At 39.0% G+C, this 27,950-nt stretch overlaps 1 protein-coding gene across 1 annotated transcript in view; it reads left to right on the forward strand.

Annotated features, from left to right (window-relative positions):
* The first annotated feature begins 1,024 nt into the window (after positions 1–1,024).
* LOC104913080 (transient receptor potential cation channel subfamily V member 6-like) overlaps positions 1,025–27,950 on the forward strand; it is a 33,928-nt gene continuing 7,002 nt past the window's right edge. The window contains exons 1-13 of the mRNA XM_085236005.1: positions 1,025–1,694; positions 10,858–10,955; positions 11,473–11,595; positions 12,510–12,650; positions 13,090–13,188; positions 14,301–14,476; positions 15,847–15,993; positions 23,605–23,817; positions 24,113–24,199; positions 25,352–25,428; positions 26,467–26,632; positions 26,846–26,912; positions 27,630–27,898. Coding sequence (XP_085092131.1) covers positions 1,564–1,694; positions 10,858–10,955; positions 11,473–11,595; positions 12,510–12,650; positions 13,090–13,188; positions 14,301–14,476; positions 15,847–15,993; positions 23,605–23,817; positions 24,113–24,199; positions 25,352–25,428; positions 26,467–26,632; positions 26,846–26,912; positions 27,630–27,898 — 1,794 coding nt within the window. The 5' untranslated portion in view covers positions 1,025–1,563. The remainder of the gene's footprint in view (positions 1,695–10,857; positions 10,956–11,472; positions 11,596–12,509; positions 12,651–13,089; positions 13,189–14,300; positions 14,477–15,846; positions 15,994–23,604; positions 23,818–24,112; positions 24,200–25,351; positions 25,429–26,466; positions 26,633–26,845; positions 26,913–27,629; positions 27,899–27,950) is intronic.

Genomic DNA, 27,950 nt, shown 5'->3' on the forward strand with positions numbered 1-27,950 from the left:
GGCCTTTAGATTAGAGCTAGGATACAGAGTAACAGTGTGTCTGAGAAACAGTGGAAATGGGTACCAAGAGCTAAAACCAGATACAATGTATGTGAGAAACCACATGCACTCTATTACCTTTGCAAGTTAATTGTACATGAATTATAAAAACATTATTTTGCAGTATTAAAAATTTTTATTCATATTTATGGGTAAAGGAAAACTGTTGAACCAGATTTACAGCAGTCTGAAGAATGAGAGCTGTAACAAGCCCTCATCCCTTCCCCTGTTGTGTGACAATTTAAGGAGTCCATCTGAGGTATTGGCGTGCAGTTGTTTGAATTGCACTGGCTGCCCAGGAAAATAGAGACTGTGTTTGTCTATCACAGCACTTAACTGTATATTCAAAATCTAACAATATTCAATATCTAAATATCTTACTCAGCTTTGAATGAAGCTGCTCCCATCCTCAAGGATATTAGGAGGAATATATTACTGATACTGTTCAAGAAAACCACACATTTTGCTCTTAACTCCTGGCTGCCTTTATCTCTCAATGTAGCAAGAAAATCATTCTTCCCGTTATGACAGTTTAACCTAACACCTCCTCCAAAAATTGGATGCTTCAGTGAATCTAACATTTTAGGATGCAATTCCTCAAGTTTGGCTTGAAGCATTGTTCTTTTTCTTTGTAGTGACTTCTGTTTCCATAAACAAGGTACATGATGAGTTTGCCTAAGTCTGGATGTAAATACTGGCTTGCTAAGCTTTAATAACTTCTGAATAAACCGATAGTTTTGAGGAGATTACTCTGTTCATTCTCTGATAAGTGTGGAAAAACAATGAGAGACTGTAGAAAATTAAAAGGAAAATGAAACATCCAAACTTCACATACTAATTTACAGAAACTCTTCTTCCAGCTCATAAAGTGACACGACTTTGTTTGACGCAGAGAAGGTGGAGTCTATAATGACTGTGTCTTTAGTGGAATTTGCAGATAGTTGGAGTGGGAGGTGTGTCCTCCTCCATACTGCCTTACCTGAGCACAGGGCACGTTTCCACATGTTCACTCGGCAAGAGGGTGTTTTTCCTGGCTTGTTTAGCTGTCTGTTTCGATATTGGTTGTATGTTGCTCCCTAGAGGAATTTTGAGATACATCAGGAGGATTATTACTTCTAAATTCCAGACTTAGAAAAGAAATGCTAGAAGCCTAAGAATTCAGTGCTGTACTGACTTCCTTAGTGCTACACAGGGTCTTTGTGAGGGGTACCCTACTAGTGAGCTATTTCTACATCAGGCACACCTTTGGGTTGGGCTTATTTTGGAAACTAAGTACTTGAGGAGGGCTGAGGTATGAGATCTCCTAGAGAGAAGTGATTTTATTTTGTGTTTTTACATGTACTTTCATCAGCTGATGCAGCTGAAGGACAGTGTCCTCTGTAAGTAGCACATCAGGAGGTAGAGGAGTGGTGCTTTGTAATAAGCCTTCCCTGGCACTTTTTTTTTTTTTTTTTCTTCTTTCTTTCCCATAGTGAGGATTACTGGCTTTCAGACAACTAGAAAAGACAGATAAAGGGACGTCCAATGGGGGTACCTTTATTTGGTGATAGCAAACCCTTCTACTTCCGGATCTGGAATGGACTGAGTCAGAAGTTGCAAGGCAAAAAGTCCTGGGATAAACATCTGGATGAAATCTACTTACTCCAGCAGAAAAGGTACCGTGCTCTTTCTTGTCTACCCTTGCTTCTCCTGCTCTCTCCTTGTAGCTCATTCTCACTCCCTTCCCTTAGGCTCTTCTGTCACCAAATAAGCTTTGAAAAAACTTTAGAACACTGTTCTTTATCAGGCAACCTCTTTCAAGGTGGAATGTTTCTGGAGTTCCAGTGTTATCTGCTTTCATGTATGTGTTTACTAAATCTCAATTGAATTTCTCTCGGTGCAGAACTTCAGTCACAAATTAATAATATGCTTTTTTTCTTTCCTGCTTTATTAGTAAAGCTCACAAGGAAGTGCATGCGTTAGGTTTTGTTTTGCTTTCATTAGAAATGTGGCATTTAAACTGCAGTCAGTTGTATTTGAAATGATGGCTTTTTAAAGGGATTCTGTTTTTTTTATTTCTCTGAAGGTTGCCCTTATAATAGGATAGAATGAGCTTAATGTTCTACAATCTGATGATCGTTTGCTTTGTCAGTTTGAGTGCTATTTCTAACCCCCTTGGATCAGGTGCAATTATCTATAATTCAAAGAATTAATCCTCCTAGACCTTATGTTATCAAGAAGATTGCTTGTGTTTTTGTGTGTCATATTGGATCAAGGCTCTTTGTTACTGTTCCATTGTGTTTCTCCTTCCACACACTGTGGTGCAGGAGTATTCATGGAAATCCAGCTGAATCTGTTTTTCATTGTTCTCATTTCTGCATGCACAAAAACTGCATTAGTCCAGTAAAAAATTGCCTCTGGTCCTCCACTCCTTTTTTTCTAAATTTCCTTACATCTTTACATCCTTACAACAATTTCCAAGCATCTCTGGGGAGAAAGATGTGCCTACATGGGACAAATCTGTCTCTGTGTATGAATACACCCAGACATGCACAGGAATAAGTAGGATAGTACCTGAATATGAACAAATGTCTTTATCTGTCTTTAGGGAAAGAACTTCCAAATAATTATTTAACTCCTCATTGAAAAACAAAAAGTCTGTATTATTTTATTTCAAAGCAGTGAAACTTAAGTTACTTACAATAGAAAGGATGGTAGCAACAATTGTGTGTCCATAGAATTCTGAATTGTTTACATTTGTGTACATTCATGAAAAACATAAGTAACTGAAAAATAAGTTCTCAGTAGATTCTGTTATCTCCAACTGAACAAATACAAGCTAAAAGTCTGAAAACATTAAAATTTTTACAGTTGTAACATCATCTTCCCAGTTTTAAATCATATAGATGTGGGAGAAAACTCTGGAGCTTTCTAATCTAATCACTAGCTCAAAGCTGAGCTATTGCCAACTCTAAATCATGCTGCTTTGGCTCTGTGTAACTGAGTCTTGAAAGCCTCCTAGGAGAAAGATTCTACTACCTCTTTAGGAGTCTGTTACAGTGTTATAGTATTTTGGTGATAAAGGCGTTGTGTTTTGTTTTTTTCCACACTAATATTCAGCCTGAACTTCTGAATTCATCATTTGGTGTTGTAGCTCCTTGTTTTACCATTTACTATTACCAAGGGGCCAACATATGGCCCCTTCCTATTTTTTCACTCTTCTTCTCATAGGCTACTGTTAGAATGCCTCACAAGCTTTCCCTGTCAAGCCCAGCTACTTCAACCTTTCTTCATACTGAAAGTCAGTGGTAAATACATTACTATTTATCTACTGTGCTCTGCCTTCATGATTTCGTGCGTCATGACTCTGTGCTAGAATGATGTTGTGTTTTTTTTTTTTCCTGAGCCACAACTGCTGATGATAAGGCCTGGAAGCTAACTGGGTAATTCTCACATTCACTGTTATTGCTATTTATTCATCATGTGTATTAGTTTGTTGAATCTTCTTGGCATTTGATCTCAGCTTTATCCATAGTGGGCTATTTCTTTGGCTCAATCCTGCACTGTATAACATTTCCCAAAGTGACATCCAAGTTCAGGAAATGTGATACAATCTTCTAATGTCAGAGAGGACTAAGAGTTTACTTAGCCTTACTCTGCTGGTTTCTTCCTGTTCAAGAATCTTCTTACTTAACTCATAGCTCTGTGTGAGGTTCTGGTGACAGAAGTCACAGCTCATAGGAGCTTTCTAGAATTATCTTTGGAATTAAACATAGCCTGGAGCATATGAACATTTAAAAAAAAAACAGCACAGTTCATAACCAGGTTTTGATAACTAATAAATATTTATGAAAATGCAGGACTGATAAGGGTGAAGAAGAATCAGATGCCTGTCACAGCCAGTAGATCTTCCAGAAGTGATGAGTCATTGGTTTGTTGGTTTTGTTGTTGTTGTTGGGTTCTTGTTGGTGGTAGTCATGATTGTTTTGTTTGTTTTCATCTGGCTTTTAGTGTTAAAAGTTACAAGGAAACAGAATCTCCCTAACATGTAATTTTAGAAAATCCACCATATGTGAATTACACTGTTCATTAAAAATAATCAAGGAATAAACTAAAGAAATTGACTGCATGGATCCATAATGTTAAGCTTTCTGCTACTGCCTGCCTTTATAACTTGGGTTGATAAGTTATCTATACATCTCTTCTATCTCACAGCTGCTTCTCAGGAGTTAGTGGTATCAGCTGGCTTTCCTAGGATGCTATGAGACATCATTATTCTAATAACAATAAAATGTTTAATCTATGAGGTACATTTCAACACAAATATTGAAGCCCTTTTGCACATAAATTAAATGTAGAGATCTGCATTTTAAGAAATAATGCATTAGAGGTGCTTGGAATAGCTTACATATCTTGCAGAGAGCAATCTTCTTATGGCTGGCAGAATTTGCTCCGGCTGTGCTGTGGTGGAAACCTTTTGTTGCCTTAGCATTTTGTCACTCTTCAGTCTCACAGACATTAATGAAATGCTTTGGCTACATTTTTTTTTTTTTGTGGAAACAAACATAAACAAAAGTTAGCTTATTTTAATGTTATTGAACTGGGCTGCTTAAGTTGTACAGGGACACAGAAAGCCTTTGCCTTCTTGGCAAATCTTTCCCAAGCAGACAGTGAATGAGATATATTACTATAGTTTTGCTTTTCTTTTGTCTAAATAATTTACTGAATTTTCTGTGCACAAATTAGTGTACAACTCTTACCTTAAAATCCACAGTGCCTGTTAATATTAATTGGTTCCTTTGCTTCCAAAGATGACAGTGAAATTAAGATGCCAGTTCCCAGTTCCATTTGTAATACTTCTTAGTAATGGTTCACCTGAACAGTCAAGGTGGAAAGAACAGACTTTAAAAACTCTGCTGTAACGTGGAGAATAAAGTCAAAGGCGTCACTGGCTGGCAGCATTTTCAATCATTTTAGTCTTATGCTATTATGACTTCATCATAATGGAATTTTTCTGTCTAGTAACAGAAAGCAAAACCTAATAATCTCAGGTCTAAAGGTCCTACAGAACTGTCAACATACAAACAAACACACATCTGACCCCATTGCCCAAGACATGGCTTAGCCTCATAGATTTTGGAAGGTACTTGTGTATAAGTTTCCTTGTGAAGAGGTCAATACAAAATTTATGTTTTGCAAAAAAAAAAAAAAAAAAAAAAAAGAAAAAAAAAAGAACAAATTAAAAAATTGTTAGAGAAAACCGATTAGATATTAGGGTGAGGAACAGAACTTAGAATAAAACAACAACAACAAAAATGAAAGTACTTTATTGAAAAGATTTGAAAGTTTTGATGCAGAATGAATTTGTGTTTAAAAGAATATATTTTTTAATTAGTAATTCAATTGAATTTGAATCATAGAATCATAAAATGGCCTGATTTGAAAAGGGCCCCAAGGATCATCGAGTTCTAACCTGCCTGGCATAGGCAGGGCCACCAGCCTCCAGATCTGGTACTAGACCAGGCTGCCCAGGGCCCCATCCAGCCTGGTCTTGAACACCTCCAGGGATGGAGCATCCACAGCCTCTCTGGTCCCAGCACCTCGTCTCCCTCTCTGTGAAGAACTTCCCCCTGACATCCAATCTAAACCCGCCCTCCTTGAGCTTAAAACCATTCCCCCTTGTCCTATCACTATCTACCCTTGTAAAAAGTTGATTCCTTGTAAAAAGTTGATTGATTTATAATCCCCTTTTAAATACTGGAAGGCTGCAATGAGGTCTCCTCGCAGCCTTCTCTTCTCCAGGCTGAACAAGCCCAGCTCCCTAAGCCTGTCTTTGCAGGGCAGGTGTTCCAGCCCTCTGATCATCTTACTGGCCCTCCTCTGGACTCTCTCCAACAGCTCCACATCCTTCCTGTGTTGGGGGACCCAGACCTGAACACAGTGCTCCATCCAGATGGGGCCTCACGAGGGCAGAGTAGAGAGGGACAGACATTCCCTATCCCTGCTGGCCATCCCTCTTCTAATGGAGCTCAGGATACCACTGGCCTTCTGAGCTGCAAGAGCACTCTGCTGACTCATGTTCAGTTTTCCTTCCCCCAGGATCCCGAGGTCCTTCTCTGCAGGGCTACCCTCAAGGAGTTCTTCTCCCAGTCTGTAAATGTATTTGGGGTTACTTTGAGCAAAGTGCAAAACCTTGCACTTTGCTATGTTGAATCTTATTAGATTCACATGGGCTCACCTTTTGATTTTGTTGAGGTCCCTCTGGATGGTGTCACTTCCTTCTAACATGTCAACCACACCACTCAGCTTGGTGTCATCACCGAACATACTGAGGGCGCAGTGAAGGCCATCGTTGATGTCATTGGTGAAGAGCACCGGTCCATAGACAGACCCCTGGGGGACATCGCTTGTCACTGGCCTCCACCTGGACATATTGTCATTCAACACAACTCTATCTATGGCCTTCCATCCTACTCCTTATCCATTGAATAGTCCATCCTTCAAATCTATATCTCTCCAATTTAGAGATAAGGATGTGTTGGGCAACCATGTCAGATACCTTGCACAAATCTAGGTACATGACATCAGTTGCATTCCCTTTGTCCACCAATGTTGCCGCTCCATCATAGAAGGACACCACATTGATCAGGCATGACCTTCCCTTTGTAAAGCCAGGCTGGATGTCTCAGATCATCTGCTCGTACCTAATGTGCCTTGAAGAACCCTATTAATCGTAATTCCTGTTTTTGTAACACAGTTAAGACTTATGGAGTTCTTGCGTTCTTTATATTCTCTTAAATGCAATGAGCAGGATGGACTGCAAAAGAAGTGATTAGGAAGGCCTAAATCCAAAAGTGTACATGTTACCAGTAGTGAGTGTTTGTGAAATCCTTAATCTTGTTTCAAACTGTTTTACATGACTCCCTCAGTCAGCATCTGACCTACATTCTACCTTGCATTTGTTTCACAATGGATTTTTGGGTGTTTCTGATTTTGTCTTTACCTGTATTGAAAAACAACTTACAGCTTCCTGAGCATATAATGGAATCATCTATAAAGAAAATTGAATTACAGTAATCATAAATCGTTTTGGTTTGGAAAGGAAACATCATCTAGTTTCACACATCCTTTCACTCTCCCACACCTCCATGGGCCGGGACATCTTCCACTATATTAGGTTGCTCAAAGCTCCATTCTGCCTGACCTTCATCACCTCCATGGATAGGGCATCCACCCACAACTTCTCTGGACAACCTGTTTCAGTGCTGCCTATCAGAAGTACTTACTGTTTAGCTATGTAGCTGTGCTTATTCTGAACAGTATAAGGCAACATCAGCACTGCCTAGTGTTACATACCTAGTCAATGGGTAAACTAGGAGCTTGGTGTCAGTTGATCTTGTAATTGAAGAAGACAATAATTTAGAACAGCAGCTTAATTTGGGTGTTCTGACTTACCTTTTCAGGGCGTCTGAATATGTCTCTTTGCTGAATCATTCTCTGAAATACACCTCTGCCCAGTGGTGTAATGATACTTTATGGAAACTAAGCATGTGCTGTAGCAATCTCTGTTAAGAAACTGCTAACATTTATTTTGTTGCTGCTTTGAAACACAACATAGAGTTGTAACATGCAAAAATTCATGCTATGCTTAACGGCATAAAGAAAATAGATATGCATAACTGAAGGTTCTAGATTTGTGTGACTTTTCATATATACTAGTGAATTTGTCTAGTCTTATATACTCATATATTCTCAGCACATTGTGGTAATGTATTAAAAATGAGTTGACTCAATGGTATGTTTTAAATGAGAATAAGAAGTTTCCTCAATTAGGGGCCAGAAAATTAAATGAGAGTAAAAGTGTATGGTATAAACATCTAAGTCATGGGTCTTTGGGGCATAAGAGGAAGTTTGCTGTGATATTTGCCAACAAGTCTGGGTTCTTCAGCAGCTTGCTATTTGGCTTGGGATCCCCCATCTCTCTGAGACAAGTAATCTCTACAGTGATTACATACATTTGACAATTTTGCCCTCTGTTTCTGCAAGCTGAGTACAGTATTTGTTAGGTGGCTAATTAGTAGGCTTCTAATTTAATTAGTCATTTACATGAACTTTGGAGAGTTTTTTGAGAATAGTATTGTGTTTGTGTTCTCCCACATTATCTCTTGCCCAATCCTTCCTCCTCTCTGAGGTCACTGAAGATGCCTTCAGATAAAAGCCTACCCAGTAAAGCATCAACAAATTAATTGCAGCATTGTTTATACTATTGAAATCCTGCCTCCTTCCCACTTTCTGTCTCAGAAAGTTACATTCTGTAGGAAAACTAGTCTTCCTCAGCCAAAATACTGGTAGAGGTAGCAAGCTTGCTTTACTGATGATGAATGTTAGAACATTTTCTCAGAGTACCTCTTTATTTTATTCTTTGTCTGATCCTGGATGCAGTATTCACATCAAGTCATGTAATTAACAACTGATGTAACTGCCAGATGAAAAGAAATATTTCTCAGAGCAGCAAGGCTAAGAGTTTGAAGGATGCAAAAAATGTGCCAGAAGGGCTCCTTGATTTGTTCAGTTTTGTTCTTTATATCATTAATTCCTACTTCTCTTCTGTTCTTTAGAGTTTTTCTAGACCAATTCCTACTGACTTAGACAAGGGGGTGCTGTTGGTAATAGGAAATGTTCCTTTTACTGAATGAGAAATATAACATTCATTTATGCTTTTATGCTATGTAGCCTGTGTGCATGGTTGTTTTGCTTTTTCCCCTAAAGTTTTCCCAGCTATATCATTATCCTTCTGGTGTAAAACTATGCAGAGCTCACACATTTCAACTGGATTAAATTCAGGTATAACTGCATGTAAAAGGTGTTTTTCTTTTTCTTTCTTTTCTTTTTTTTCCCCCTCAAGATTTCATAGTGTTGCATTTAAAAGAGCAATTTAAAGCAAGAAATATACATGGATCACTCTGAAAACAATGCTTCGTATTTATTTCTGTGAAAACTACCACAGATACAAATAACATAATAATAACATTATCTGATAAAGCAAATTCTTAGCTACAAAACATTTCTTCCAAGAGTCACCACCATTAGCTATACATTTTTGCCAGCAATGAACAAAAGCCTGCTTGCCACTCTCATAAAAATCTGCACCTGCAGAGGTGACCCACTGATACTGTCACCACTGCTGAAATGCACCTCACTGTGCTCACATCCACTGTTCAGTCTCCACTATTCGGCTTAGTAAGCATCAATGAATGTGAATGGGTGCAATTTTTTTCTTCATGGAGGAATTCAATGGCACACCTTTGCACTTCCATGTCAGACACCTTTTTGCCAGACTGCTCCTTTGCTGCCATCTGTCGCACAGTAACAAAATGTAGTGGAATATTTGTAGGAATGTTCAACCTGTTCTGCCATACCACCAACATCTGCTCCTGATTTCATGGGCCAACATGATAAAATAGAACTGTAGAATCATAGGTGGCATTACTTTTGGAGCAGCCCCTGCAGATGTGGTTTTCAGTTTAAATGAGTAATGTTTTGCCGTTTATACACCAGCAATTGAAGATAGGTAGCTTGTAGAAACTATCATGTCGGACAGAAGCTGAAGAATTCTTCAATATTGCAAGGGCCACACTAAATTACAAGAGTCAGTTATCCTATGATCAGAACTACTGTCTAGGATACCATAGACTCAAAGAAAATTTGAGGTTGGAAGGGACCTCTGGAGGTCACCTGGTTCCAGTACCCTTGCTCAAGCAGGGTCAGTTACAGCAGGTTGCTCAGGACCATGTCCAGATAACTTCTAATTATCACCAAGGATGGAGATTTCACAACCTCTGTTGACCATCTATGCCAGCACTCTTGTTTCCTTCACAGTAAAGAAGTACTTCCTGATGTACAAACAAAGCCTTCTATGTTTCAGTTTGTGCCCATTGTCTCTTGTCCTGTCACTGATACCACCAAAAACAGCCTGGCTCCATCCTCTTTGTACTCTGCATTGAGATATATGCATATTTTGATGATATTTCCCTTGAGTCTCCTCTGCTCTAAACAGTTCCAGCTCTCTGAGTCTTTCCTCATGTGAAAGATGCTTTAGTCCCTTAATCATCTTCATCATTCTTTTCTGAACTCACTCCAGTATGTTTTCCTTAATGAGGAGACCAGAACTGGGCACAGGACTCCAGATATTGCCTCACCAGTGCTGAATAGGGAAGAAGGCTCACCTCTCTCAGTCTGCTGTTTGTGTCAGCAGGCCTTGCTGGGGTGAAGTGTGGTGACTGTGCTTGTAAATTCTTAATCAAATCCAAAGGGTCTACTAAAATAACATAGAGTCTGGTGGAAGAACCATGGGTATTCTCCAAATATAAGTGAATTATTTGGTCTGAAACTTGTCTAATGGCATGCTCTTTCCTAGAACAGGAATATATTTCAGCTCTCATTAGTTTCCTCAATTTTCTCAGCATCGGAGATAAAAATAGCATAGCTAAGATATTCAGTTTTCCTCATAACTTTCTATGAGAAGCTACTGTGTTTCATATCACATTATTTTACCATATGAAGCCTTGTTAAGACATAACAGTGAATTCTTGTTTGTATCATTTTCTGTCTTCTGAGCCTCAAAATATAGACCATATATATAAACCACACACATATGTATAAACCTCTCCCTTCCCCTCCCCTGCCACTCCTTTCCTTTAAAAACACCTCAGTTGATAAATGTGCATTACTGGTCTTTAAGGAAAAAATGTATCATTCATATTGTCTCAATAAATATTCTGGAAAGAAGTGCCATATATTTGTCTACCTTCCTTAGAAGACACTTTTACTTCATTGCAGGATCTGTGAGTCCCCACTCCTTCAGGCTGCCAAGGAGAACAACATCCCAGTCATTATGAAACTTCTCACAGATGGAACATGTGATATTTATCAGAGAGGTAACTCATTATTTTCTCTGAATTGTTTTTGGGGGAAAAACAAGAACCCGAAAAAATGAGTATAGTAGTATTTAAGCTAGTTTACTGCAACATTCTCACTGGCAGAATCAAATGACTTAAATCTATGTCAGCAGCTTTGCAATGAAATGAGTTCTCTAACTCAAGTCCTAAACAGTTGGTAATGATCGGAGGTTTACAACTTGAACAGGCTATTTTTACAGAGGGACTAAAGGATGTGATTTACAGAGGTAGTTGGGCAGTGGAAGGATTGTCTACTCATTTCAGTCCACGGCACTCACAAACACCTGCAGTTTCTGTTCAGCATTTGGGTTTTGGTGGAGTGAAAGATAGATACAGTGCAGTTATGTGACAGTCACCACATTGTATGACAAAGTGGCACTTGGCAATACTCAAACTGGGCATACCCATAACCCTCCACCCCAATAAATCTATGTCTGCTTTTATTCCATGTTGCTGAATGGCTAGATTACTCACATACTTACTTTACTGTTTCTAGGTGCAGTAGGAGAGACTGCCCTCCATGTAGCTGCCTTGTATGATAATGTGGAGGCTGCACTGGCTCTGATGGAAGCAGCTCCAGAGCTTGTCAATGAGAGGATGACATCAGAACTCTATGAAGGTAACATCTCAAAGAATGAGGATGGAGAGGTTTCTCTTCAAGTGGAGAGAGAAGGTTATAACTGTTGTACAAGGAACTGTTGTACAAGGAAACTGGAATATACTGTTTCTGGTTCAATATGTTACTGAATTACTAAATTTTGTTACACTGCAAAAGCAATATACAAATAGCTTCTGACTCTTTGTGGAAGGTGGCTTTATATTAAAACTAGCTTGTGCAAGTATGCAAATGCAAATACATAACTCACAAACCCCTAACTACGGGTGGGTCTGTTCACTATAGTGGGAATGCAACGATGTGTACAGCTTTGCTTTCTGCCATAGACAAACCAAATTGTGTGACAAAAGCAGTTCTTTTGCTGGCAAGTAATAGGGATTAAAAACAATCCTAATTGCTGTTACTGAGTTTTGAATCAGAGCAATTTTTTTAAAAGCTAGAGTTTCTTAAGTAATTCTGATTCACTGCCCAGAACTATCTGAGAGAGTATAAAACCACTATAATAGTAATGAAGGGGTTTTAAAACTTCTAGTATCTAGTTTGAGGGATTAGAGGAAGTTTGGGAACTTGGTTTTGATGCACTCTTCATGTCCAATGAAGTCCTTTCAGACTGATTCCTACCTACAAAATAACCCATCTCTCCAAACGAACAAAAACCCCAACATGCAGAAAGTGCATCCTGCTGATTTAGTTAGCAGATTGTAAAATCTTTTTCCATGAATTCATGAAAAGACTTAAGTAGAACAAGACCACTAGTCTCTAGTCCACAGCAATAACCTGAAAGCTAAATCATATTAGTCCTATGGATACAATTTCCCAAAACTGGTATTTAACATGTGTTAAGTGTGAACTGCAGGCTGCTGATCAGCCTGAAGTTACCCTCTTAGAGGACAAGGTTTTATATCTGTGTTTTACAGGGCAGACAGCTCTCCACATTGCAGCAGTGAACCAGAATATCACTTTGGTGAAGGCTTTGCTCAAGAGAGGGGCCAATATCTGCACAGCACAGGCCACTGGGCACTTCTTCAGGCGCAGCTCCCAGAACCTTCTCTATTTTGGTACATCCTTCTCTTTTCTTCTCTCCTTGTTGCTATGAGAAGCAACCAAAAGAGTGATGAGGGAGGCATGTTTCAGTTCCCATCTAAACTGCATAAGTAAAGGCTTCTGTCTTCAAGGGTCATCATTCACACACTTCTGTCTCACAGTAAAGCTTCATCTAAGTGTGTAAATACTACATTAATAAAAATATATTAATTGAATACGTTTTACATATGTGCATATATACAAACATTATATATTACATAAAAAATATAATATTAATTTCTACAGTCTTTTTGTCCTTTCTGAGTATGATGAGCAGTGGGCCAGAAATCTCACAGGTTACTTTTACAGATTCCTTTTTTAGCTTTGTGACATGGATCATTTCCCCTCACCATACTTCAGCCTCACTCACATGCTAGGGACTTAATATTGTTTCCTCCATCCCCTTCTTTGCAGGAGAACATGTTTTGTCATTTGCTGCCTGTGTGGGAAATGAGGAGATTGTACAGTTGCTCATTGAAAATGGAGCTGACATTAGAGCTCAGGATTACCTGGGTACGTGCCTAGTGAATTGCATACATTGAACATTTTAAACCAGACTCCATCAACTTGTTCAGTGTAGAGAAAGAATGCTCTGGAGAGACATTGTTGCAGTCTTCCTGTATTTAAAGGGATATTATAAACAGGAAGGAAATCAACTTTTTACAGCAGTAGTTAGTGATAGGACAAGGTGAATGGTTTTGAACTAAAGCAGGGGAGATTTAGGTTAGATGTTAGTTAGTGAAAAGTTTTTCACTGAGAGGGTGGTGAGTGACTGATACAAGCTGCCCAGAGAGGTGTTCAAGCCCAGGTTAGATGAGGTCCTGGGTAACTGGACCTGGAGGGTAGCAACCCTGCCCATGGCAGAGGGTTGGAACTCTATGATTCTTGAAGTCCCTTCCAAACCAAGCCATAGTATGATTCCATGATCTGTGTACTTACATATTTTTCTCTCACTAAAAACACAGTTGAAATGACGGATATGAGGAAAATGAAAGCCATTATTAATGGCATCAGGCAATTGCCAGTCTTTCCACAAAATTGTTATTCAATATGAAAGGACTGCTCCAAAAGTAATGTCTCTTACTTCATGATGTTGAGCCATGAAATCAGGAGCAGATGTTGGTGGTATGGCAGAAAAAGTTGAACCTTCCTACCAATATTCCATTTCATTTTGTTGCCGTGTGACAGATGGCAGCAGAGGAGCAGTCTGACAAAAAGATTTCTGACAAGGAGGTTCACATGAAGGAAAAGTGCACCACTGAATTCCTCCATGAAGAAAAAAAATGTACCCATTGACATTCACTGATGCTTGTTAAACCAAACAGTGGAGACTGAACAGTGGATGTGAGCACAGTGAAGTTGTGGGTGGTGTTTTATAGGTGTGGCAGGAGCAATAGCGGGTTACCTCTGCTGATGCGGATTTTTATGAGCATGGCATACAGGCTTTTCTTCACTGCTCATGAAAATGCACGGCTAATGGTGGTGACTATGCTGAAGAATAGCATTCTGTAACTGATAATTTTTTCTATTATTGTTCTCTTTGCACCAGTAGTTTTCGTGGAAATAAGTAGGAGTCATTATTTTCAGAGTAACCTATTTTTTTACCCGTTCTGATTATTTAACAGGTAACACCATCCTTCACATCTTAGTTCTCCAGCCTAATAAGACATTTGCCTGCCACATGTACAGCCTGATACTTTCCTATGACCAGAGCAAAGAGGGACCAAGATCACTTGAATTAATTCCTAACAATGAAGGACTTACTCCATTCAAACTGGCTGGAGTTGAGGGCAACACTGTGGTAAGTTTATTTGTGACACTGTTGCCTCCATATTAAGTACTTTATTCAGAAACAGAGAACTTGAAATAACATCATCCTAAACAAGGGAGTTTGTACGCACTCTTAGTGGGTTGAAGTCTCGTATAAGACTCAAAAGCCTGTATAAGAAATTTCCTTATCTTAGTGAGAAAAACTCATGCTTAAAGAATAGATCTTTTGATCCAATTTTTGAAGCTTTTCAGTTAACCAGTTATTAGCAGAAAGATCCACCCCAAGCCTGACAGAAGTTGTTTCTATTATCTATTTCATTTCCATAAACATGATACACGGGGAAGTTCTCCAGATATCTGCAGACATTTATTTTTATGTAAGATCTCAATATAAATTCTCATCCTTTGCTTTAATAAAAAGGCAGAGATGGTTAGCATTTCTTCTGCAGATTCACAAAGGACAATATGATTTCCTTTTCCATACCTCTTTCCTGATAATGTATAGAAAAGTATAAAAGGATTTTTTTCCCTAATCAACATATCCACATAAAATCTTTTGTATGGAGACATGACTGCTTCAAACAAGTTCAACAGTATGACTAGTGTTAAGGGTGACCTACATATTTGCTTCCAAAACATACAAACACAACATTTTCTCCTCAGTTTCAGATCTGACATAACTTCAAGCAGTCCGTCTTATTTCAGTGGAATCTCTGTGTGTGGCTGCAAAAGCAAAATAGGACTCTTAGGCCTGCCAGACACTGCTGTGCTTACTTTTGCTATGTCTGGGAGAATAAAGCAACACTTTACTTACTAATATTTTAACAAGCACCATGTAAAAATTCTGTATTTCCTTTCACACAAGCTTAAGCATAAAAACACTGAACATTGGTGGGTATTTCTCTTCAAGCTCAAATACATCAACATCTGAAACGAGGCCTATTGAGTCAATGCCGGCATTTCTGACACACAGGATAAGAAAACTGGTTCTTTATTATGCCAGGTTTCCTATCTTGGCAGCCTTTGGATGAAACCTTAATGCCTTCAAACAAACAAACAAACAAAATAAAAACAGCAGTCCACTCTTGAACAATCAATTTCACATTTATAAAGATGAAATAAGGGCTGCTGTTGTAGCTGCTGGTGGGTGCGTAGGTTGGGTTCTCCTCTCAGCAACCCAGATTTATACTTTACTTCAAGCACGAACAGATAATCAGATGGATCAGGAAAAAAGTTCTTCCCATTCTTAAGCTGTTGGAATAGAGAGATGTGAGAACCACAGCTAAGTAAAAGGAAAATATTTTGTAATGCAGAATTTTAACAATTTCAGTGTATTTGCAATGAGAACAAATATTTACTGGAAGGCTTCTATGATCCTTGATTCTCTTCTTTTCTCCTCAGATGTTTCAATACCTCATGCAGAGGCGAAAGCATAATCTCTGGTCCTTTGGCCCCTTGACCACTGTGCTCTATGATCTCACTGAGATTGACTCCTGGGCTGAAGATCAGTCCTTCCTTGAGCTCATTGTCTCAACCAAGAAGAGAGAGGTACTGTAGGCATGAGAAGTTTTGAGGACTGTGGTAATTCTAAAAGGAGAAGAATAATGAATTTGAAGGCTCAGGCTCTTCCACATTATCCACAGGGCAAGAAATAGTATCATAATGCGGGCAATACATGAAATATAGCAGCTTTTAAATTATATATTTATATTTGATGCTTTAGCAGTTTATTCTGAGATGGGAGCTTGAAGATGGATTGAAAGAACTTCATATTAACAGATCACATGGAACATGTTTCAGCAAAGGGTTCTTTCCCATGCTCAAAGATATAAATAACACGTAGCTCTAGAGTAGCTTTAGCAAGTAATAGCTTTCTGTATCAGTGATAGTGATTAACAACATCCCCGTGAGGCAAACTATGTTAAGAAATCCTAAATTGGAACGCATTTTAAAAGCACTCCTATTGTTATTATTTTCTTCATTTAATCACATTGGTTATCTAGCTTATGACTCATAAAGAAGTGGGTGGATTATCTCTGCTGAATCAGAGATGAATCAGTAGACACTTCAATTATTAAATGGATAAATGCTGTATGGAATGCTCCCAGTTCTGTATTATCCCCATCTATAAAAATTTTAGTTAAACTTCAGAAACAGAAGTTTCAGCAACTGGAGAACAATGTTAAGGAAGTTCATGGAATTCTCATTTGTTTATATTTAAAAGCCTCTTGATTTGTATGCATAGAAACATATGGGAAAACAGTCTGTGTCATAAAACAGTACAACCTTGTAAGTTGTCCAGAAGGATAAGCCATAACCCTGAAAGAAGGAAGAATATTGTGTATCTGTCTTTTCCCAATACATATAGTGTATGCAAATGCAACATTATCAATTCTAGAGAGTAAAGCATTCCTAGAAACCAAAAGGCTTCTTTGTTTTCCAGAATGCTCTTAATCATGAGTAGTTGGAATTTCTGCATGTATAACTAGAAATTTGTCATAGTGCTTGATATACCTTTGACCAAAAATCTTTTCTGTCTCTTCTGGACACTTTGACATATATCCCCTTCTTGCTCACTGCAGGAATCCCCTAAATGGTACAAGAAGCAAGTCTGGAAGAATTTAGTTGAGTTCATGGCTCAAATTCAATAGCACAAGTCCTACTTGCACTCTAAATGTCAGTCTTTTTGCAGAAATTGAAGGCTTGATATAGATGATTCAGTTAAACATCAATCAATTAATAACACAGAAAATTAAAATGCTGTATTTTTGTGTAAGCCATGAAGCTCTAGATAATTGCTAGTCATATTTGGAAAAAAGATGTTCTTATTTTTTTTATCCTAAATAATCCGATAAAAAATACTTGTACTGCTGTAGCAATGGAAATATTTTGCCATCAATTCAATGTTCCAGTATATGACAAAATCATTTTGAAAATTTATCAGATAAATTTAACTGTTGGTATTTTATCCTCAAGAATCTGCCAGAACTGAGGGCATTTTTAAGTGAATTACATACATGCCCTTGTCTTCCTTTTACAGAAGAGACTTGTTGACTTTGGAGCTCAGCTGAAGAACTCCTAAATGATTGCTGCAAAAGCAGCTAATTGGTTGTGTAAACCCTGCATGTGTTCTATGTGCTATGAGCCAAGAAAGTTCTTCCCCTTTTATAGGTGGAGAAAATACAAATAAAACAACACTGTCTTAAAGTAGCTGAATCTAGCTGTCTTAAACAATTGCTGAAGTACAAAGCAAGATTTGATCCTTCGTGATGTCCTTGTTTTGGCTGGGATAAAGTCAGTTTTCTTCACTGGAGCTGTGTTGTTGTTTTATAATTTTGGATCAGTCTTCTACATCATAACATCATGTAACATACTATGCGTTAAAGAGTTAATGCTGCAGTTCCGTGGATATCCATCAATAGTTCCAGGTACCTGGTCTCAGAAGAGAAGAATGAACTACAGCTCCCAGAAGACTTCATTATTCCATTTCCATTTTCCGTTCAGAGGGAAAGATGAAACTGACTGGGAGTCATGAGGCTGTTTCTCTTTTTCTGCCTGCTTTTCTTGGTGTGCTCCCTGGCAGTATTGCCTACAACATTAGAGTAAGGCCTACAGTTTTGGACACTCTTTCTCATTTTATTTGATTTATTAGCATGAATTCCAATTACATTATATTATATTGTATTATCTTTCATTCCGCTATCATATTTAGTAAATTAGTTTTTCCTTAGCTTGTTATTGCTGTTTTCCTCATCTGGGCCCATCTCCCTGTCTTCTCCCTTCCCCTTTCCTGGAGTATGGGTCCATGGGTCCCTTTGCCACTTCGGTCATGGAACTAGGCTGAACTGGGCCTAACTGTGACATTTTTGGTGCACTGGCTTGAAAAACAAACTTCTAATGCAAAACTCTCTCAGCTCTAACTCTCAGAGAGCTTTGTTAGAAAGCTTATCTTGTTTACAATCCTTGATTTCTAGGTGAACTGCCAGCTGCACAAATTTTTTTTGTTTTTGGCACTGTGTCAACTTGTTGTTATAAAGAGACAAAATGTACTTTCTTTCTCTTGTAAAACTGTTCTTCAAGAGATTACATTCCATCATATTCATCATCTTAGTACTTAGAATGTACTAGACCTTATCAAGTCTTCCACTCTGCTCCATGGAGCTGTATACATACATAAAAGGTTAGAAGCACTAGTGGAAACACTTATCTGGTGCCTGCATACATTGCGGTATGTTTCCAGTGGTAAAATGGATGTTTAAAGGAAAGTTCCCTCCACCCATTGTGCTACTGTAGCCACTTGGAGTAAGTGGATTGCATTGATTACACAACAAGCTTCGATGGGGAATCCAAGAATCTTAGAAGTTGTCATGGATTGGCCCAAAGGTAAAAAGTTTGGAACATCATCAGGAGAAGAGGTAATGAGGCCTAAAGAGGCCCCATCATACAACGAATTGCCAGAAAATGAAAAGAAATATGCCTTGTTCACAATTGGAATCATGTCATACCTTGGGGAAACCTGGCAGATGGAAAGCTGCTGTGTGGAGCCCTACATGACAAGTTGCAGAGGCCACCAAAAGAAAAGGAGAATTGAGCCAATTTGCGGAGGTAAAGGCTGACCAACCTGACCTTAGATGTTGCTGAATGGGAGAGGTGGCAAATGCTTTATTTTATACTGACTCATGGATGGTGGCAAATCCTGTATGGGAATGGTAACAGCAATGAGAACTAAACAACTGGCAAAGAAGGAATAAGCCTATTTGGGCTGCTGAAATGTGGAAAGACTTTGCTACCTGAATACAGAATAGGGTTGTAAAGATGCATCATATATAGATGCTCATGTGCCCAAGAGTTGGGCTACTGAAGAAGAACAAAATAACCAACAGTAGATCAAGCTGCCAAAATTGAAGGGGCTCAAATAGATTTGGAGTGGCAACACAAGGGTGAATTATTTCTAATTCGATGGGCTCATGAAACCTTGGTTCAAGAAGGAAGAGATGCAACATATAAGTGGGCTAGAGACCAAGGGGTGGACTTAAGTACGGATGTTATTGCACAGGTTATCCATGACTACATGGATATGTGCTGCAATTAAACAAGCCAAGAGGGTGAAACCTTTCTGTGAAGAAAGGTGATGGTAAAAACATAAATATGGAGTGGGATGGCATGTTGATTATATCACCTTGCCACGATCCTGTGATGATATGTGTTATGCACTTACCATGGTGGAGGCTTGAAACATATCTGGTACCCCATGCTACTGCCCAAAACACCATACCAGGTCTCAAGAAACAAGTCCTGTGATGATATATATGGTGCACCAGAAAGAATTAAGTCAGATAATGGGACTCATTTCAAAAATTCTTTTGTAAATACTTTGACCAAAGATCACAGAATCTTAGAATGGCTTGTACTGGAAGGGCTTCAAGGATCATCAAGTTCCAACCTGCCTGGCATAGGCAGGGCCGCCAACCTCCAGATCTGGTACTAGACCAGGCTGCCCAGGGCCCCATCCAGCCTGGTCTTGAACACCTCCAGGGATGGAGCATCCACAGCCTCTCTGGTCCCAGCACCTCGTCTCTCTCTCTGTGAAGAACTTCCCCCTGACATCCAATTTAAACCCGCCCTCCTTGAGCTTAAAACCATTCCCCCTTGTCCTATCACTATCTACCCTTGTAAAAAGTTGATTCCTTGTAAAAAGTTGATTGATTTATAATCCCCTTTTAAATACTGGAAGGCTGCAATGAGGTCTCCTCGCAGCCTTCTCTTCTCCAGGCTGAACAAGCCCAGCTCCCTAAGCCTGTCTTTGCAGGGCAGGTGTTCCAGCCCTCTGATCATCTTACTGGCCCTCCTCTGGACTCTCTCCAACAGCTCCACATCCTTCCTGTGTTGGGGGACCCGGACCTGGATGCAGTGCTCCATCCAGATGGGGCCTCACGAGGGCAGAGTAGAGAGGGACAGACATTCCCTATCCCTGCTGGCCATCCCTCTTCTAATGGAGCTCAGGATACCACTGGCCTTCTGAGCTGCAAGAGCACTCTGCTGACTCATGTTCAGTTTTCCTTCCCCCAGGATCCCGAGGTCCTTCTCTGCAGGGCTACCCTCAAGGAGTTCTTCTCCCAGTCTGTAAATGTATTTGGGGTTACTTTGAGCAAAGCACTTTGCTATGTTGAATCTTATTAGATTCACATGGGCTCACCTTTTGAGTTTGTTGAGGTCCCTCTGGATGGTGTCACTTTCTCCTAACATGTCAACCACACCACTCAGCTTGGTGTCATCGTCAAACTTACTGAGGGTGCTCTCGAGCCCATCAAATCATGGCATTGAAGGGATTTATCATATTCCCTGCCATGCATCAGCTTCTGGTAAAATCAAATTATAAAATGGACTGTTAAAACTATGTTGAAGGCAACTGGGTGGAAGATTGAGGCACTAGGAGAAGCATTTGGCAGAAGAACCTGGTTTGTCAATACTTGATGATCTAATAATCAAGATGGTCCTGTCCAATCTAGCTAGTCCCTTCGCCCTTCATGGTCACAGAATTCATGGTCACTGAACGAGGCTGTACTATGACAAGCTGGTATTGCTGCTGTTTTGGATTTAGGATGAGAATAATGATAATAACTCAAATTTTCCATTGTTCCTGAGCAATTCTTGTACTAAATCAAGGACTTTTCTACTTCTCATGCTACTCTGCTAGAATAATATTAGACTTATAGAATGGCTTAGGTTGGAGAGTACATTAAAGACGATCTAATTCCAAGCTCCCTGTCATGGCTACCAAGGATCCCAGCCAACCTGGCTTGGAATGCCTCCAAAACATAAGGCATCCACAACATGTCTGGGCTATCTGTTCAAGTTCTTCACTACCCTCGGAGTAGAGACTTTTTCCCTAACATCTAACTTAAATTTCCCTCTTTCAGTTTAAAGCCATTCCCCTTTGTGCTATCACTATCAGACAATGTAAAAAGTCAGTCCCCATCCTGCCTGTAAGCTCCCTTCAAGTACTGGAAGACCACAGTGAGGTCTCCCCAGAGCCTTCTTTTCTCCAAGCTACATCAGAGCAACTCCTTCAACCTTTCTTCATAGGAGAGGTGCTCCAGCCCTTTGATTGTCTTTGTGGCTCTACTCTGACAGCTCCACATCCTTCCTGTACTAGGGGCCCCCAACTTGGACACAGTACTTCAGATGGGGCCTTACAAAGGCAGATTAGAGGAGGACAATCACCTCCTTCTCCCTGCTGGCCACCCTTCTTTTGGTGCAGACCAGGATACTGTTGGCCTTCTGAGCTGTAAGAGCAAACTGCTGGCTCATGCCCAGCTTTTCATCCACCAGGACCCCCAAGTCCTTCTCCACAGGTCTGCTCTCAAGGAATTATTTTCCCAGTCCAGGATTGCCTTGACCCAAGTGCAACATCATGCGCTTGTCCTTGTTATGCCTCATTAGATTCTTGTGTGCCCAATTTTGAGCCTGTCCAGGTCTCCCTGGATGGTGTCCCTTCCTTCCTTCTATTGTGTCAACTGCACCACTCAGCTGGTGTCATCAGCAAACTTGCTGAGGGTACACCTGATTCCAGCAAGGGGTGCACAAGAAAGTGGATCTAAACTGGCCAAAAGGATATTTCATACAATACAATCTCATGCTCAACAATAAAATTCAGAGCAAGTTGACTAAGGTGGGATACTGTTGCTCAGATATCAGTTAGCTGTTTGTGAGCAATTGTGTTATGCATCACCTGTTTAATTTATTCTTTTCTGTATTGTTTTTTTTTTCTTTTTTTTTAGATCAGTGATTCTCAACAGAGAAAAGATGTTGGATTTTTTTTCATAACATCTCCCTATATTTTCTCTGCTCTTTATGTGCACGTGTATAAATCAGAGCAGCCACGAAGACAGTTAAGAAAATTTCTGGATTATTCCTGTTAATTTTGTAAATTGAAACAGATGATAAGAGAAGGTTTATCCCTCCCTTCAATGCTCATAATTCTACAGCTGTAGCTTTTTATAAAGCTTTTTTGTCACTTCTAAAACTATACTGTTAACCTTTTTGATGAAGCTTTTTCTCTGTCTAGAAATTCTCAGTTTGTAAGAATATATGCAGATCTTTGACAGAAAAATAACTCCAGTGTATTCAGTAGTGCTGTTTTTTCTACCACGCAAGATGTTCATTGAAGGTTCTGTTTATTCCTGGAAATATGTGGTTTTTTAGATATACTTGAGTTGTAGCACAGTTACATTAAAATAAAAGGTCAAGGCCTTGAATACAATCTAAATAACCCAGAGAAAGTAAGTTAAAAGAGCTTTGTTTGTTTGTTTACTTTAACAGTATGCCTTATTGGGAGTGTACTGTAGTTTAATGAAAGTTTAATGAAAACTTGAAAATGCAGGCCATTAAGAATCAGCATTCAGACAGAAGTAAAAAAACTTTCAAAATCTTTCCAAAGTCCTCTTAGTTGCCTAGGTAATATCAGTTGTTTAAGGAGAGCAAATGATCTCATGGACGTTTCAATCTGTTTCCTAAAGATAACATTTCCTCAATTGCACTGAAATTGATAGAAATAGCAGTTGAAACCAGTATTAATATAAACATAAAAATGAAAAACTCCAATTTGGAGAAAAAAAAATTTAAGAAAAAATTCCACGATTGCTTATAAACTGAAAATATAATTGCGTATTCTAATAATGACGTACATTTAAAACAGAGGAATGTATTTGTCCGCTCTACATTTTATTTTTTTATTTAACATAAAATATTCTTCAAAAAATTTTCCAGTTACAATAAAAAAGTTCGTGAATTGAAATATTATTGTATGTGTTCACAGATTTGGTAAACTTTCTAGCACTGTTAATTTAGCCCTTGGGACTGTATCAAATGTCTGTATGGATCCAGGCTGCGGAGACAGAGAACTTTATCTGGTGTCTAATGTACTTTTCCAGTGTTTGCCACTGGTACCCAAAAGCTGTTTGCTTTTTCCAAGGCCCTACTAGCAAACTGAGCAAACCCCAAATCACTTGATCATTCTAATTTTTCAAAACCAAATTGGTTTCCTAATGCTGAATAATGTGAGAGCAGTTTGTTAACATACTCCAGGGAAACAGTGTCAACGATGCTTATAAGCAAATTCCCTCACAGTAAATCATTCCTTTTCTCTATCTTTCTCAGGCACGCCAGATCTTAGATTTAACACCTGTGAAGGAGCTGGTGAACCTGAAGTGGAATATGTATGGACGGCCCTATTTCTGTTTCCTGGCTTTATTCTATGTACTCTACATGGTCTGCTTCACTATGTGCTGTGTCTACCGGCCACTGAAACCTCGAACAGGCAATAAGACAAGCAGTAGAGACAATACAGTCTATGTCCAGAAAATGCTACAGGTACTGTGTCAGTAGGAATTAGAGCCCCACAGGCAGCACTGGGCAATTTTTATTTCACCTACTTAACTGGAAAGTTCAAGTGTTTCCTATTCTCCAGCTTTCACAGCTGTCATCCTTTTCCCATCAGCTGACCTTCATCAGTGAGGAACACTGAGCATGATCTGTTCTCTGTTGTTTGGGCTGGGATAGTTCCTGTGGCCTTGTCACGTCTAGTCCTGTTTGCTACGGTAACAGTGGGCCTTCTTTCCCCACATTCTCTGTTTTAATTTCTTTTCATTCCTTTTTCTCCTTTCAGGAATCTTATGTAACATATGAGGATGAGTTGAGGCTGGTGGGGGAGCTGATCACAGTTATTGGAGCTGTAGTAATTTTGATCCTTGAGGTAAGAGAAACAGTGAGCTCTTGAGTTTTGAACTGAATCAAGACATGATTTTATTTTGTGCATAAAAATGAGTTTGTGCTCACAACTCAGTAAGGGTTATCTGCTGAGTCTAAATGTTTCAGTATACATCTGCTGCAGTTGACACTGTCAACAGTATTTATTGGATGAAACAGATACTTTGACAGCTTATAGTAAAACTCTAGGTACTGAAGAATCAATTAGATGGATTGATCACTATCAAATACTATCTGTAGGGTAGTGCTAGATTTCCCATTAGCATCATCTGTGGTTCCATCTGAATCCCACTGTTACATGAGATTAGAAGAGACTTTCTATATTGATGTGGGAGATGGGTAAAATGACTCCTGTGCTTATCCAGGAGAATTTATGTTTAACAGGAGAGCAGCAACTATGTGGGCCTATAAAAGGAGTGTTACACAACCAGAGTTCTGCAGTAGATGTGTCTAGGTGATTTCCTGATCATGAATTTTAGAATTTTAGTTTTAAAATTAGATAAGAGCTGAAGTTCTTTAAATTAAACGTGTACGCACATATGATATCATTATAACTATGAAGTAGAAGATCAAAATTTTTATATAGAGAAAACTCAAATGCTGGTCCCAAAGGTAACTGAAGTAAAATTGAGTTTTCAATCCCCATTAAAAAAAAAAAAAAAAAAAAAAAAAAAAAGGAGAGAGAGAGAGAGAGAAAGAAAAGAGAGAAAAGTAAAAGAAGAGATTTCTCTCTCCCCATATATGTTTCAGAAGAACAGGTGTTTCATCCTATTTTTGGTCAGGACTCTGGGGCTCTGCTACAGCTAGCAAAGAGAGGATGAATTATAACAAGCCCCTCTGATTTCCTGGGAATTTCTTTTTTGTCTTTTCTGAGGCTCAGCTATTTCTCTAGTCTCTTCAAAGTATTCTACACTAACTTCAGGATCATAGCTCTGTGTTGCAGAATCTCTTTGCCTCATACCAAAATTTCTCAATCTGCCTGCTTCATTCATTCTATTTTTAAAGTAAGATTATAATCAAACTGTGAAGCAGCATACAGAGCAGATGCAATTGACCCCAAGACTCTGTTGATATTAGTGGTTACTTTATATTTAATAATGGAATCTAAGTCCTAAAGTCAATAGGATATCATTCTTAGATCCCAGATATCCTTAGAGTTGGAGCAGCGAAATACTTTGGACAAACCATCCTAGGAGGACCTTTCCACATAATTGTGTAAGTACACCACTTTCCAAGTTTAATAAATACGTGATTTCTCATTTCCTCCTGTGACTTCCCCCTCAATCCAGTCCTGTATTTTTCTAGATGAGTCACCTCCTCTGTTCCCTTAGAGCATGGCTGTCCAACCTTTTGGCTTGCCTTGGCCACACTGAGTAAAGAATAAATGTCTTGGGCCACGTACAAAATATATAATAGAGTTAATGTATATAAGTAACAAAACAGAAACAGAATAACAGAAACGCTTATCAGATGCATATTGCAAAACTAGTTAAAAATATATTGTAAATTATTTTATGCTTTTGTGAACTTTTTGAAATAGTCAAAACTAAAAAAAAAAAAAAGTTCTCAGCACTACATGAGTATTCCAGATATATTTTTCACAGTGAATTTGTTAACTTATTAAATTATATTAAGAAATAACACAAGTCGGAGTTTAATAATTAAATACGAAAACTTACATGCCTACTTAATAACAAAAAGCACAAGTCCTCACAGGCACATATACTGTAGGTAAGTTGAAATGTTATTATCAACAATCACTGTTTACTCATCAAGTGGCACAAGTACATGTAACGTGCAATACACGCAGGTTTTAATATGTCTGAGTGGATGCAAGTGGCAGAGTTGGCACTGCCACTGTTCCCTTCCCTCCACAGTGTACTGTTGTAGCCTAGACAATCTGCCCTCAAACTATTTGTAATCAACTGATGAAAAATACAGCTAAAAATCAAATAATAATGTTAAAAGTTTATGATCTTGTGGGGTCGCATTACTAGCTGTCTTGGGCCTGTGGGCTGTGAGCTGGACATGCCTGCCTTAGAGCATTCCTATTGTTGATTTCTTTCTCTTGTTGGCCCAAGTGGTGTATAAGAAGCCAGGCGAATGGACAGCTAGAACTGAGCACGCTGATTGGTCTCTGCATATGAGCTGGTGGCTGTATGTGCCTGTCTTGAAATTTTTGTCAAGAAAAGAAAAAGTAAGGGTAAGATTTCTTCACTGAACATTTTTTTACCGTCTCTTCTTTCTTTGCAGTATCACATATGCTTGCATGATTCTGGTAACCATGGTGATGCGTCTTACCAGCACTACTGGTGAGGTGGTGCCCATGTCCTTTGCCCTGGTACTAGGATGGTGCAATGTCATGTACTTTGCACGAGGCTTCCAGATGCTTGGGCCCTTCACCATCATGATCCAGAAGGTATAAAAGAATACTTTTTCTCCCTCTGGACTTGCATTAGTGGCAAATGGACAAGTTCCTGTCTGAATGAAGGGTTTGGGACTTTTATATTCTCTTTTTCATGCATAAGCTTTCTTTCATCCACTTTTGATGTTAGAATCTGGAAATGATTTACAAGGGTTGCATGGTGGCTTGGTGGTACCGTTGGGTCTTATGGTGGCTCTGTCTTTGCAGATGATATTTGGAGATCTTATGCGCTTTTGCTGGCTCATGGCTGTGGTGATACTAGGCTTTGCATCAGGTAAGTCTAGAAAAGGAAAATGGTGTTACGTCACTTTGCCAACTCCTTTGATATGAATTAAGTGCTTTGGGTTTCAAGATTACTCTCATGTCATGCTCTGAATAAAGTTGGCAAAAGTGGTGATATTGTGCATTTTCTATTTCTTTGAATATAGACCTTTTCTTTGGACTGATTTATGTTCTAATTAGCTTGTTTTCAACTCTTGCTCCTTCCAGGATAATTGAAATTAGGACAATCCAGATAAATCTATGTATATCTAAATCAAAGTTTAAAAGCATATTGTATTTATGGTATTTATATTTGAAAAGTGACACATTTAGCTTTATTCTTTCCATGAATAAGAAAAAATTTCCATTTGTAGACCATTTTGATGACAGTCAATAGGCGCCATTTTTTCTAAATGGAGGAATTCAGTGACACACCTTTGCTTCACATGCACTTCTTTGTCAGATGCCATTTTGTCAGACTGCCTTTGTATTGGAACATTGGTGGGAAGGTTCAGCATCTGCCACCATACCACCAGCATCTGCCTCTGACACTGTGGACCAATATAATAAAATGGGAGGCATTACTTTAGGAGCAGACCTCCTACATATAACTCCTTCCCAGACTACCTTGTATTGTCAGCTTCTCTTAACAAGACCCTGTTGTTGCTCTTGGATTATGATTCCCATTTTTAAAATATATCTTTTATTTTTCCCCATTGTTCTCCTTTAGCTTTTTACATCATCTTCCAGACAGAGAACCCTGAAAACCTCGGGCAGTTCTACAACTATCCCATGTCCTTGTTCACCACCTTTGAGCTGTTTCTCACAATCATTGATGGCCCTGCAAACTATGACGTAGACCTGCCTTTTATGTACAGTGTGGTATACTTTGCCTTTGCCATCATTGCTACCCTCCTTATGCTCAATTTGCTAATTGCCATGATGGGTGACACCCACTGGAGAGTGGCCCATGAACGAGATGAACTCTGGAGAGCCCAGGTAATCTGAGTAGGGTGTTCTCTTTGAATAAAAGTAAGGAAAATTTGTCCAG

The sequence above is a fragment of the Meleagris gallopavo genome, chromosome 1, assembly GCF_905368555.1.
Source record: "Meleagris gallopavo chromosome 1, MGAL_WU_HG_1.1, whole genome shotgun sequence".
NCBI classification, from domain to species: domain Eukaryota; kingdom Metazoa; phylum Chordata; class Aves; order Galliformes; family Phasianidae; genus Meleagris; species Meleagris gallopavo.